The 13,270-nt window shown below is 42.3% G+C and overlaps 1 protein-coding gene across 1 annotated transcript in view; it reads left to right on the top strand.

The window, feature by feature from the left end:
• The window catches only part of ADCY2 (adenylate cyclase 2 (brain)), a 180,664-nt gene that overhangs the window by 76,588 nt on the left and 90,806 nt on the right, over window positions 1-13,270 (top strand). Inside the window, exons 5-9 of the mRNA XM_012658016.1 lie at window positions 2,514-2,672; window positions 3,479-3,611; window positions 4,990-5,166; window positions 8,461-8,504; window positions 13,089-13,169. Coding sequence (XP_012513470.1) covers window positions 2,514-2,672; window positions 3,479-3,611; window positions 4,990-5,166; window positions 8,461-8,504; window positions 13,089-13,169 — 594 coding nt within the window. The remainder of the gene's footprint in view (window positions 1-2,513; window positions 2,673-3,478; window positions 3,612-4,989; window positions 5,167-8,460; window positions 8,505-13,088; window positions 13,170-13,270) is intronic.

Below are 13,270 nucleotides of genomic sequence, written 5' to 3'. Positions count from 1 at the left end.
ATTTTTTATGAACAGCAAAATTATGTGCATTAATAACATGTCGGGTTAACCAATTTACCCTTTCATTGAAGCTTAATTTCTACTTTTTAAAACTGGTTTCCAGTTCCATCATGTTAAATTACCCCAATGTGTTGAAGAACTTTTAGGAGAAAGAATCTTCACATCGCATTCACCTGCATGTCACCAGTTCATCAGAAATATTGGTTTTTTCTATTATATATTTCACTGTGGTGAAATATGTGGACCATTGATATTACACTTTGAACCATTTTATGTGTACAGTTCCGTGACATTAAGTACATTCCAAATGCTGTGAAACCAGCCCCTACCTACTTCCAGGACCTCTGCCTCACCCCATATAGAAACTCGGTGCCATTAAGCAAGGGCTCCCCAGTCCCCTTCTCCGGCCCCAGTGATCTCCGTTCTACTTTCCGTCTCTGTAAATGTGCATATCCTGGATATTTGATCATATAATATGTGTCCCTTGTGTTTGGCTCCTTTCACTTCGCCTAACGTTCTCCAGGCTCATCCACATTGTGGCACATGTCAGTACCTCACTCCTTTTTATGACAGCGTAATATTCCACTGTGTATGCACCACTATCCTTTCATCCCTGATGCCTTGGTAATGTCACACGTGTCCGGAATCTCAGTGAAGTTAGCAGGTTTGAGGAAAGTCTTCCCAACTCTTGCTTATCCCTAACCTTAACCTTCCAATCAGGCAAGGGCAATGTGTCCCAGTGACCTGCCACCCGCTGGTCAGGGGATTCCAGTTCTTCCTGGGTTTCTCTCAGGTGTGGCTGACAAGGTGATCAGTACACGGTTGCTTTGTTACAATAAAGGCAGCGAGAGAGACGGCATCTCAGCAAGTTCGGGAATTCTTTCTCCGTTCTCATTCTCTCTCATACGCGAGGGCATGCTTTTGTATTCCCATTTATTGAGCCAGAGGTGGGGGTGACCGCCGTGCTGGAATTTTAACTTTTTAAGCTGGTGAGGGGAAAGCCACACTTGGCTCTTAGGTTCTTTCTCGAGCGTCTCAGGTTTCAGGGGAACCAGCAACTTGGGTCCCAGGCGTCTGCCCGTGTTTCTCCGTCTGTTTGCACAGCCGCACTTCGCAGGGCCTCGCCCCCCGCTAGCCACGGCGCTGCTGCCGAAGCAGTTCAGTCGCAGTGCTGAATGTTCCCAATGCTTAGAAAGCCTTTACTTTTTTCCTATCATGGAAACATAAATTGTTTTTAACCGAGGAAGTGATATTCAGCACCTTGATTTTATAAGTGATTATGGCTTCTAGAGAACTGCTGTTGAAAGCTTTAAACTTGTATAAAGTGTCACGGTTGCATCAGGTCCTGACCCCACTGATGGGTAAGCACATCCTTGGACAAGGTCTGCGTCCTCATGGCTGACTGTGCTGAGTGCAGAGGTGGACACAGACAGGGAGTGCGAGCTGTCCTTGGGGCACTTGGGGGACAGGGGCAGGGCTGCCTAGACCAGCCCAGTGGGGAGAGACCAGAAGGCCTTCCGGGATGAGGCTGAGCATGAGCAGGGCAGGAAGAACAATACCAGCTGGCTAGTGGCACTCACACCTGGCAGGGAGGGAGGCTCGGGGCGTGGGCAGCAGGGAGAGGAACCGTCGTAGGTGAAGGTCGGGAGGTGAGGACTGCCTGGCGCTGGCCCAGCCACAGCCCTCCATGGGGATGAAAGCCTCTGGCTTTCCCTCCACATTGTCCCTTGGGGTGATTCTCTCCATGCAACTAGGGACGGCTTCCTGAATGCTTTGTTACAATAATATTTGAATTGATAAATGGATTTAGCTGGCAGAAATAAATAAGCATTGCCAAGCATTTCCATTTTCCCTTCACTGAAGTTCTTCATTTGTCTGTGTTGATGTGTTGGCAGGAGGGTCCTAAAGTATTTTAAAAACAAGTTTTTAAAAAATTAGTTTCTTTTACATGATACCTATGCATCACTAAAGCTTTTTAAAACATGATTTTTTCTTTCTTTTATAAAAGAATGGGAACAACTGAAAAGCTTTAATTTCATGATTATTTTTTAAAAAATTCTTATTCAGGTTAAAGTCATCATTAAACTCACAAATAAGCTGTATTGTTCTCTTATTAGCAAAATACATTCATTGGGGCCATACATTGAGCAAAGCTCTCGAATTGCACATGGCCTCCAAGACCATTCCTGACATTTCCAAAGTGATGTCACATGATTCTGATATGAAAATGCAGAGCAGGTGCCAGCCCATAATAGGTGCTTGATACATATTACTTGAAAGAGTAAAAACTACAGCCAAAACACCCTGTCATCGCCATGGTCTGGACTGATGTGGCTTCAATAGTGAGAGCACTGGAGATTTGAGTCTAATCTGGAGAAACCAGGAGGAAAAGCCCCCTCTCTTGGCTCAGAGCAGAGATCTGGAATTCTGAATAATCAATGCCAGGACCCTGACCAAGAGTTAAAGGAAGAAGAGGATATTACTGATCATGACATCACTTCCTTCATCTTTAGGAAAGTAAGGGATGCTACCGGCGTTGACATCAACATGCGCGTGGGCGTGCACTCTGGGAATGTCCTGTGTGGCGTGATTGGTCTGCAGAAGTGGCAGTACGACGTGTGGTCACATGACGTTACCTTGGCTAACCACATGGAAGCTGGAGGGGTCCCTGGGTAAGGTCGAACACTGGATTTCTCTCTTCCCACTGGCAGCGTGGTTAGGAATGCCGAGTCATTGGGCTAATAACTGCCTGCTCAGTTTCTGATGACTTCCGTTGCCTCTTTAGGTATCATGTTCCTCATGCACAGTGGCCTCGTTAATCACATAAGTCCCTGTACCACTACCCCTATGATCCATGGTCAAAGACTGTGGACATCAGATACTAAATTATATACTTTTACTTATTTGCAAATTTATTAATTAGAGACCTGAGTTAAAGATGTTTTACAGTGCAGTCCAGATAGGGCACCTCTCTAGTACTGCTGACCTCTAAAACCTGTATATTAAAATGAACGACTGTAGCATCCACCTCTGGGTAGAAGAACATATTTCAGACAAGAGAATCCTAATGCAAGGGCTATAATTTGGAGGAGCATAAAAGCAAACATTGAGAAAGAAAATCCATGCTTTTTACAAATCAGCATGCTTCCAAAAATGCCCTTGACATGTGTTTCAAAAGATACCCTCGCACAAAAAAATTCCATATTGTCAAGTTTTTGTTTGCTATAATTTGCCACACCCACCATGCAGGTTTCCGTGACTGCAGATGAGCTCCAGACATTAGCAGCTCATGGTGTCCAGGAGTGTCTTTCCAAACTGGTGGTCAGAGGAATAAAAACTTAAATTACAGTCAGGTTTCTCAAGGACATGTAGGCTTTCCTTCATGGGGGAGAAATTATTTCTGAAATCACAAACAAATAGAACATCTTTTTTCACGTATCCTTTTATATCTTGACTGTGGTTTAAAATGGAATTTCAGACGTGTCCACATTTCTTCTGTCACCCTGGAGCACTTGAACGGGGCCTACAAAGTGGAGGAAGGAGATGGTGACGTCAGGGACCCCTACCTAAAGCAGCACCTGGTGAAGACCTACTTCGTGATCAACCCCAAGGTCAGTGCCGTTGGGAAGAGTCTATGATCAGCCTGTTGCTTCTGTGATTAAAAAGGAGGAGGAAGAGCGAATTATTGGCTGACTGTGAAACAAGTGAAAACAAGTGTTTTCAGTCAATACTCAGTATAATTCTTTGCTAGTCTTTAAATGCACATGGTGGTTTAATTACGGAAGACATTTTGTAATAACGAATTCAAATACGTATTAAACAAGCAGTTGCAATGCATTGCTTGTCTGCATGACGAGGGTGTCGATGCAGGTTGCTAGTTGGGCTGTTAGTCCCTGTATATGACAGTGGATACGGCTTCCGAAAGGCTCTCAGTGGGCACAACCTTGATACCTGTCAGTTGGGAAATTAAACGAAGAGAAAAGATTTTTGCTCCGGCCTTCAGAAGATAAAAAATCTAATGAAATAAAATAGGATGCACATATAAGAAAAAGGAAAAGAAGAAATCTTTTAAAGACTAACAAATATCACGTAGACATGTGTGGAGTGTGTGTGTGCACAGATGCACGCACCTTCCGTGCGATAAAAACCCCCATACCCGGAAGATGATCCGACCCAGACGCACGCTGAGGAGCTGTTTCTTATTTTGTTCTTACTACCTACTAGGCCAGATCAAGGGGCTTAGAGCTCTCATTTCTTTTAACCCTTCTTAAATTCCTGCCAAATGGGAATGATCACTATTTACAGATTAAGAATCTGCAGCTTTGAGGGGTTCTGGAACTCCCCCTAAATGACACAGCTGGTAAGTGGTACAAATATCAGCAAGAAAGATCTCTGAATGTGAAAAACAATATCAGAAAATCAACAGGATCACGTTTATGCGCATTCTCTCACGGTGGCATCTCTGAAAGCCCAGTCTCACCTTTGGAGACAAACTTTCTACTGGCTTGACGACTGATCTGGAGATAGATGTGTGACAGACGTCAGGCATTGTGGGGTGACGGAGGGGGTGCAAAAAAGATGTGTACAACGCCATCACGTTCAGGCAAAGAACGCCAAAACACGGTGTTTGAGGCCATTTAGCATTAGGAACAGCCTCAAATCCCCCACAGCTATCACTTTAGAAAAACACAACCATCGAGACAAAGCTAGAAGAGATGAGCATATGCTGTTTAAGTATTTACTTTATAAAAATGTCCAGTAACATGGCTAATATGTTTTCCTAAGTGTCAATTACAGGTAAGTAATCTTGCTATATGGAAAAGAATCCCTCAGCCCAAGTAGCTGGTTCCGCACTAACACTGTAGGAGAGAGGACAGATGCCCCAGAGGTGAACGCAGGGACGTTAAGAGGGATCATCTTAGTCAAGTGAGGTTGGCACAGGGCAGACCTGTGCTGTGCCACTTGTGATACTTTGTTTCTCGCCCCAAGGGAGAACGACGGAGTCCCCAACACCTCTTCAGACCTCGCCACACCCTGGACGGAGCCAAGATGAGGGCGTCCGTCCGCATGACCCGGTACTTGGAGTCCTGGGGGGCGGCCAAGCCCTTTGCACACCTACACCACAGGGACAGCATGACCACGGAGAACGGCAAGATCAGCACCACGGTACGTCCTCGCCGCGCCTCCACAGTACCTGAGCACTGGGGAAAAGCGAGTTCCCCCAAACAAAAGGCTGCCAAAACGACTCTTGTCTGCCGCGAAGCAAGCTTACCGTCTTGTCCTTGTAGGAGAGGCCCTTATAAACAACTGTCAGGGTGTGAAGGAGCCCCAAGCCCACATTGCCAAGGGTTCTAACCTAAAGTGATTTTTGCATTATAATTTTATAACCCAAGACAGTGTTATTTACAACTGATAGTAACAACTGAATATAACTGAACTATTTTTTCATCGAGTTTTTTTTCTATCGTTAAGTAGAAAGGCTTGAGGATCTTAGTAAAAAGACAAATAAAGGCATGATGTCCTTGGAGTTTGTGTAGCATCATCAAGACCGTCTCTTCATGGCCCCAGGGTTAAGGCTCTGTGGGCAGCATTGTACGTTCTATTGTCCTGGTTCCTTGTTTACATCACTCCAGCTTCCTGTGTGTAACAAAGTGTGGAAGCTCTTTACACCAGGGACATATGCAATAGGATGGTTGAAATGGAGATAGAAAATTGAAAGACCCACAGGAGGACGGAAAAGTGAATACAGCTAAGTACTTAAAATAATCCCTCTGGTATTGTTAGATTCTAAAACTACCTCTGAGTAAAATTTCATGTGTAATGGCATTAACTGTATTAGGGGTGCAGTTGAGATAAAAAGGAAAATTTAATGTTACATAATTCTCTTTGGCTGATGAGAAGGAGCCTGCCAGGTTGCCAGGTAAGGGTGAAGTTTTCTGGCTGCCCTGTGCTGCCACCCCTCCCAGGGTCTCACAGTGACACCCCAGCCCCAGCAGGTAGGGGCTCGGCACTCTTGTTTGGGCTTACTTATATCTCTCCTCCTAACTTCCTTTGATCTTTTCTCAACTAAAAAACAAATATGATCCGATGGAACACCATGATCCATCAGACAGTCAACGAAGGAGACCCACCAGGAAAAGTCCTGGAGTTTCATTCTGGTGGGTGGAGAGAGTCCATAAGTAGGAAAACAAATCAAGGAACAGGATGGTGTCAGGTGTGATGAGGGCCGGGAGGGAGATAAAATTGAGTGATGTCTTCTGGGTAGGACAGCTGGGGGAGGCTCAGAGGGAGAGAGAGAGGAACCAACTGGGAGAAGAGTAGCAGAAGGACAGATTCAGTGACCCTAAGAAGGAAATGAATGTGGTGCCTTTTGGGGGCAGAGAAGAGGCTGGTATGGCTGGAGCGCAGGGTGATGCCCTCCTGTGCTGAGACTGTAGCGGTGGAAGCAGCGAGATGCAAACCCAGGGTCTAATTTGAAAGTAGAGCAAGTGAGACTCCGTGGTGGACTGGATGTGCCTGCAAGTGAGGAGCAGAGGGGTGTCCACGCTTTCGAGGCTGCACAGCTGGGAAACTGCGGATGCCCTTAATCGAAATCACAAATACAAGGGGGAAATCGGGTTATTTAAGATGGAAACAATTCAGACTTTACTAACGAACAATTTCAAAGCAATATGCCTTTTTGATATCGGAGTGCAGCGAGGAAGTAAGCAGCTGGACGTGCAAGTCCAGAACTCAGGGGACAGGACCGGGCTGGAGATGCGAGTGTGAGCTGTCGGGCTGTGGACGGCACCCGAAGCTGAGGAACTGATGAAATCTCAAGGATAGAGCAATCCAAGGGGCATCTGGGGCCGTCCAGCATTTAGACCTGTTGGAGGAAAAGCATCCTGGGGCTCTAGTATTTAATGGACAATGAAAGCCTGTGCTTCTATCACTCGTAGGAAAAATGATAATAATTTGACTAATTTGTCCCAGGGCAGCATTTATTGTTAGTGCTATGGCTGATAACTACATCCCTCAGTGGGATTTATTATATACCAGCCATCGGTTGGTTGCTTGGTTGGCTGGTTTTTAAGAAATAAGAATCATGTATGAGTATTTGAATGTGATTTTCTGTGCTGTTTCTCATGTACACCCATGGGGAAAAAGTCTTACTTTTCCAGAGGTGTTGTTGTTATTGTTTATTTCTTACCAACCTTTATTGTCTTGAGACTTAAGAGTGGCTGTATCCTTTATTATGGGAGTAAGGGACCACAGGAATGATTTCTGCCTGACTTTAATCTGTTGTTGTGAAGATGCCTTATTCACGGTAAAGCTGGAACTGGTTAATGCTTTGAGCTTCAGGAAGTTGTTTATAAAAACCAAAGAACATTTTGAAAAACTCACTTTTCATAACCGCTCGTCCCACCTGTCACAGGTTCAAAGCCAGGTTTGTGCTGCCTTAGCAGCGATACAGCATATCTTAAGAAAGCCTCAAGGCTTTGGTTGGTGCATTAAGCCCAAACTGCTTATACTTTGCTGTGTCTCTTACTCACTTTCAGAAAGACCCATCAGAACTTTTATTGACATATTCCAAGGTTGAACAATTGACTTTGCCCAAACTTATTTCTTATATCTAATCCCCTATGCAGAATTCCATTGACTCTGCATTCAACATTGATAGAGCTGATGAATAATGCATTATTTTACTATCTGTAATAAAACAAGGAGTTCAATTACTTTAAAAAAAAAAAACCCTTACCTTTCCCTCGGCTAAATACATTTCCTAATCTAACCTTGCAGATCAAAGCAGCAAACAAAAGTTTCTTCTTTGGAGCTGCTTTGCTCCAACTGTTATTTTCATTCCCATCACAAATGTATAAAAGTGATTTTTTTAAGTCTATTATTGAACGTTTGACAGTGGGATCTCCACTAATAAACCCTGACCAGTGCCTCCCTCCCATTCCTCTATTGGGAACCACGCACATACATGTGTTGATTTCTTCTTTTTCTCCAATGATTCATGATTTCACATACTTAACTGGTGGTACCATTTCTCAGTAGCCCAATTCATGGAGAGGATTGGCTATAGATTTTGTGGTTATATTCGTGTTTTAAAGCATTTTCTAATATTTGTCTGATACCAAAGTCCATTTTCACGTGATTGTAAGTGGCTGACAGTAACTCTAATACCAATCCTCTGAAGTCCGTTGTTTGAAATCAAATCTGAAAACACTGCACGACAATCCTGATACTTCCAACATCCAGAGTTTATAGATTACACCAACATTCTAAATATAAACTGAGCTTGTAATCTTGATTTACATTTATGATTAAGTGCTTTCTCTCCACATGGGTAATTATTTGTTATCTAAATGATACTTTTTAGGATAAAAAAAGAAATATGTTTACATCATTATCATTACAACATTCTTCTTGAAACAGACTTTTGATAACTAATAACCTTTTTTTTATTCAATATAGGATGTACCAATGGGTCAGCATAATTTTCAAAACCGCACCTTAAGGTATGGTATATCTTTGACTATCTAATTTTTAAAGCATTATTGCTTTTTATTCATTTCTGAAAGTAATTATCATCAATTATAGTAATTTCAAAGTATACTTCCTTTAAAAGAGCAGCTCCTTGTGAAAAGCCCTCTTACATTGCTTTCAGCCTCTAAAAATAGGATTATTGGGGTCTGGTTATTAGTATTAAGGGAGAGAAAAGGAAAACACCATCTGGTAGTCATTTTAGAACATTAAATTGTTTACTTAAATTGACTCTTCTTAATATTAATGTGTAGTAAAATATTGAATTTTCTTAAAATGAATATGTTGCTTAAAATTACATTTTTATGTTGAATCCTAAAGATAAAAGCGAGATAAGTCTGGGCTTTCTATTTATTTCTGAAATAAAGGGCTGTACAAACTGCCCAGAAAAGAGAAAATCTTCCCACAACTCCATGTGCCCCTGTCACCAGCACTAACCCTTTCCCCACGCCCCTCTCGCTTTGAGCTCAGAGTTTTAATTTAATATTGGTTTGGGGGTCAACCAAACCAATATTAAGACATTAGGATAAATAATGCAAAGATTGGCCCCAGAGTTCAGGCAGCTTTCTTTCTCCACACAGGGGTCTGTTAATTGGAGATACTGATAGTTTTATAGAAAATAAAGAAAAATATGAGATCCAATATATTTCCTTGTAGAAAATGCATTATATCCAAGCAAAAACTAAACACAGTTAGTCGTTCCCTGCCAAAGCATGGCAATAGTGCACGTTATCCCAGAATTCTTCCACGTGACTTTATTTGTGTAACAAGCTCTAATTTGTACGTTGTGCAAAATTTGAAATTTTAGCATTGAGATATATACTTATAGTCCTTATGCTATAAGGATAATTGGGTTCTTGGGCTTCTCAAGGATATTTTTAAGTGGTATATGACATTTTAAAGAGAACTTAAGCTAATTTTAGAAATATTACGGACCCCCAAGATACCTTACGGAGCCATGACACTTAATGTCAATAAGACACTAACACATCTATGAGCAACTGTGCATGGAAATTTCATGGACTTCCTTTCACATTACATTCAATATCTCTTCTGTTATCTCTCTCCCTTCCTGCAAGTCTGCTTCAAGACTCTGTTGATTGAAATTACAATGGGAAATGCCTTGGGAAGCCCCAGTATTACTGGGGCAGTGTCTTCTGGGATGAGTGCTGTCTGAAAGATAATGATAATAAGCTGTCCTTTGTATCCGTACTAGATCATAGAAAATCTGATTTCATCCTGGCAGCATTATGGTGAGGTAAAATCTATTGCCATTGCCATTTTAGAAGGGGAGAAACTGAGGCACCATGGTTAGGAGAATGCCCAGAGTCACCTGGCTAGGGTGGGGGACGAGGCCAGGATTTGTGACCAGGCTCTGTGACCGCAAAGCCTGTGTCACTAACAGCTCTTCTGTCTTCCCTGCTTTACGAAAGGGCTCTTCCATTGTTATTCCACTCTTCTCTGTAGTTATTGATCTTTGGCAGCCTTATGGCCTCAAGGGGAGAATCTCCTTTTGATCAGACTCACCCAGGCTGCCCTGGCACTCCCTGGCTTTGTAAATGGACTGCCCTATAATGCCTGTCTGAGCCTCCAGCGTGGCCCGTGGGCTGGTGCCATGTGACCTTTCCATGCCTCCTCAGATATCACAGCCCAGGCGAGGTGGCAGGACAGGTCTGGGGTGGGAGCTGGGGAGAAAGAATGGAGACAAACTGGAAGGAGGGATTGGAGGCCCAGAGCAATGGGAAGGTGGGGTGGGGCCAGGCGGCAGGAGCAAATTCAGGACAGCAGGGCTGATCGTCAGAGGGACGAAGTCCTGGTGGTGAATCGGCAACTCCTGGTGGGTAGGTTTTCAGCCCCAGGGTACCTTGTCTTCTCCAGAGCAGAGGTCTCAAAGCCACAGAGATAAGAAAACGGTCTGTGTGTGCAGGCATTACCTAAGCTAATCCTATAACAGATTAACAAAGGCAATATCATTGTTAACCCTGGAAATAATGTTGAAGAATCAGATTTTCTTACGAGCCTCAAGATGCTTACCCTGTTCTTTCTTAGACTTTGTGAGGCTCTTCAAAAAATAAATCCACCCAAAAGAGCACAAAACATTCTATGATAAAGACATCTGCACTCGAATGTTTATGGCAGCACAATTCACTACTGCAAGGATGTGGAAACAACCCAAGTGCCCATCAATCCATGAGTGGATTATTAAAATTTGGTATATGTACACAATGGAATATTACTCAATCATAAGAAACGACAGTGATCTAGAACCTCTTATAGTTTCCTGGATTAAACTTAAGCCCATTATCCAAAGCGAGGCACCACAAGATCAGAAGAACGGGATCCATTTGTACTCACCATCAAATTGGTACTAACTGATCAACACTAGGTTGATCACATGGCAGTAATACTCTCCAGGGATTAGGGGAACAGGGGGGTAAACCCGCAACCAAAGGACACGGGGGGAGCATTGTAGGGGGAAGAGCATGCCTTTAACCCTCGCTTGGGTGAGGCAAAGACATAAAGTGTAACCATAATGTTTGTACCCTCATAATACCCTGAAATAAAATAAAATAAAATAAAATAAATCCACCAAATTGAATTCAAGAAACTTGGCCAGGTGCAGTGGCTTACACTTGTCATTTCAGAGCTTTGGGAGGCCGAGGCAGGAGGATTACTTGAGGCCAGGATTTTAAACCAGCCTGGGCAACATAGTGAGACCCTGTCTCTATAAAAATAAAAAAAATTAGCTGGGCGTGGTGTCGAGCCCCTGTGGTTCCAGCTACTCAGGAGTCTGAGAGAGGAGGATTGCTTGAGCCCAGGAGTTTGAGGTTACAGTGAACAGTGATCGTGCCATTGCATTCCAGCCTGGGTAACAGAACAAGACCCTGTCTCTTAAAGAAAAAAACAAACAAAACAAAACAAACAAACAAAAATCCTCTCAAGTTTAGAACTGGGACTAAAAAAAGTTAATTTGCTTTCTTCAGAAAACTTGAAATTTAGTATGCTAAATTTCTTAAAAACCTCTTAATTCAGTTGGCTTGATATCTGTGGGTGGATCACTTAATATCATTCTGTTTTTTAAACCAAGACTGCCCTTGGCCTGTTTGAAGAAGCCAGGACCCGAAGGCACAAACCCATAAACACAGGATGCTGGAATTGGAGAAACCATCCATCTTACTAACGATAATCCTGTGAGATTTAATTACAGATAAATATGACATTGCATATTTAATGCTATTATTATCTATATCTAGAGGCAATTCTGAGCTCAGAAAAGTGTGATTTTTTGTTCCAGATTAGAAGGCCTATTCAATTAAAAATTTAACCAACCGGAACACACAGAACGTGTGCCTGAACCAGGATGCGGCGCAGACTTGCTCAGGCCATTGGGAGGGGCTAGGCTGAGCTTTCACTCTTGGAGCAGATGTTTAATTTTTAAATTGGTTTTCTCCTTTACAGCATTCTCATGCAAATTGCCAGATTAATCTTGGGGAGCTCTTATTATTTGGCATAATGTATTTAGAAAGCATCTACTATTAAGGCTAAGGATTATTTCCTCCTGAGACCAAGTGAGATGGTCAGCCAGTATAAGTGGGATTTTCTGTGAATAGCGCTGTCTAAAGCGGAGGAACATTTAAATACGTACAATTAAGCTTTGATATACCTAAAAGAAGGCTTAGATTCTGCAAGTTCTTGAAAACTGACCAAGGAAAACACGAAAAAGGAAGACTATTTTGTCAACCAAACCAAATTTTTACAGGGGGATTTCCAGAAGCAATGTGTTCTGTCATGAAGTAAAACTTACGAAGGCACCAAGTCAAGGACTAATGCATCTCTTAAAGGAGAACGTTCTTTTGTCTCAAACACCAAGTCCATATTTTTAGTGTTGCCTAGTAATTGCCTGGTAAATTCTACGCTGATTGAGCGGTAAGGCAGCATCTTTACTGTAGCAAAATCTCTACTCAGTTCACGCAATCGACACAGGGGCTATAGAGAAAAGGCTGCTTATAGACTATTATTTCTTCTTTCTTTTTTCACTCAATTAACAGATTCAAACAGAGGTTTTAGCATCGTAGAAAAACAGGTTCACAGACACAGAAGGACAAAATTTGCACGTTTTCATTCATGTTTGAGAGCTTAAAAAGTTGATCTCATGGAGGTGGAAGGTAGAATGACAGGAACCAGAGGCTGGGAGGGGTGTGTGGGCGGGAGAGGAGGATGAAGAATGGCTGGTTAATGGGCACAAATATGCCTTAGATAGCAGGAATAAATCCTAATGTTCAATAGCAAAGTGGGGTGACTATAGCTAGCAACAACGTATTGTGTATTTTAAAATAGCTGAAAGAGAGAACTTGAAATGCTCTGAGCACACAGAAACGATAAATACTCAAGGCATTGGATATCCCAAGTAACCTGACTTGATCATTACACATTCTATGCATGCAACAAAATATCACATGTACCCCCAAATATGTAAAATATTATGTATTAATAAAAATAGACCTAATATTTACTTTAGTAATAATCTTCTTACCCATAATATTTCCTTTTTCGTATAGAACCAAGTCACAAAAGAAAAGATTTGAAGAAGAATTGAATGAAAGAATGATTCAAGCAATTGATGGAATCAATGCACAAAAGTGAGTACTTTTTCATCTTAAATTATCATTCAACTCTTATTTCAAACCCTATTATTTAGAAATAATGTCATATTTTCAAAAAGTATTTTACCACAGGCTCT

Source organism: Propithecus coquereli, unplaced genomic scaffold (genome assembly GCF_000956105.1).
Source record: "Propithecus coquereli isolate 6110/MARCELLA unplaced genomic scaffold, Pcoq_1.0 Scaffold569, whole genome shotgun sequence".
NCBI lineage: Eukaryota > Metazoa > Chordata > Mammalia > Primates > Indriidae > Propithecus > Propithecus coquereli.
Note: the sequence above shows the minus strand (reverse complement) of the source record. Positions and strands in the feature narration are given on the sequence as shown.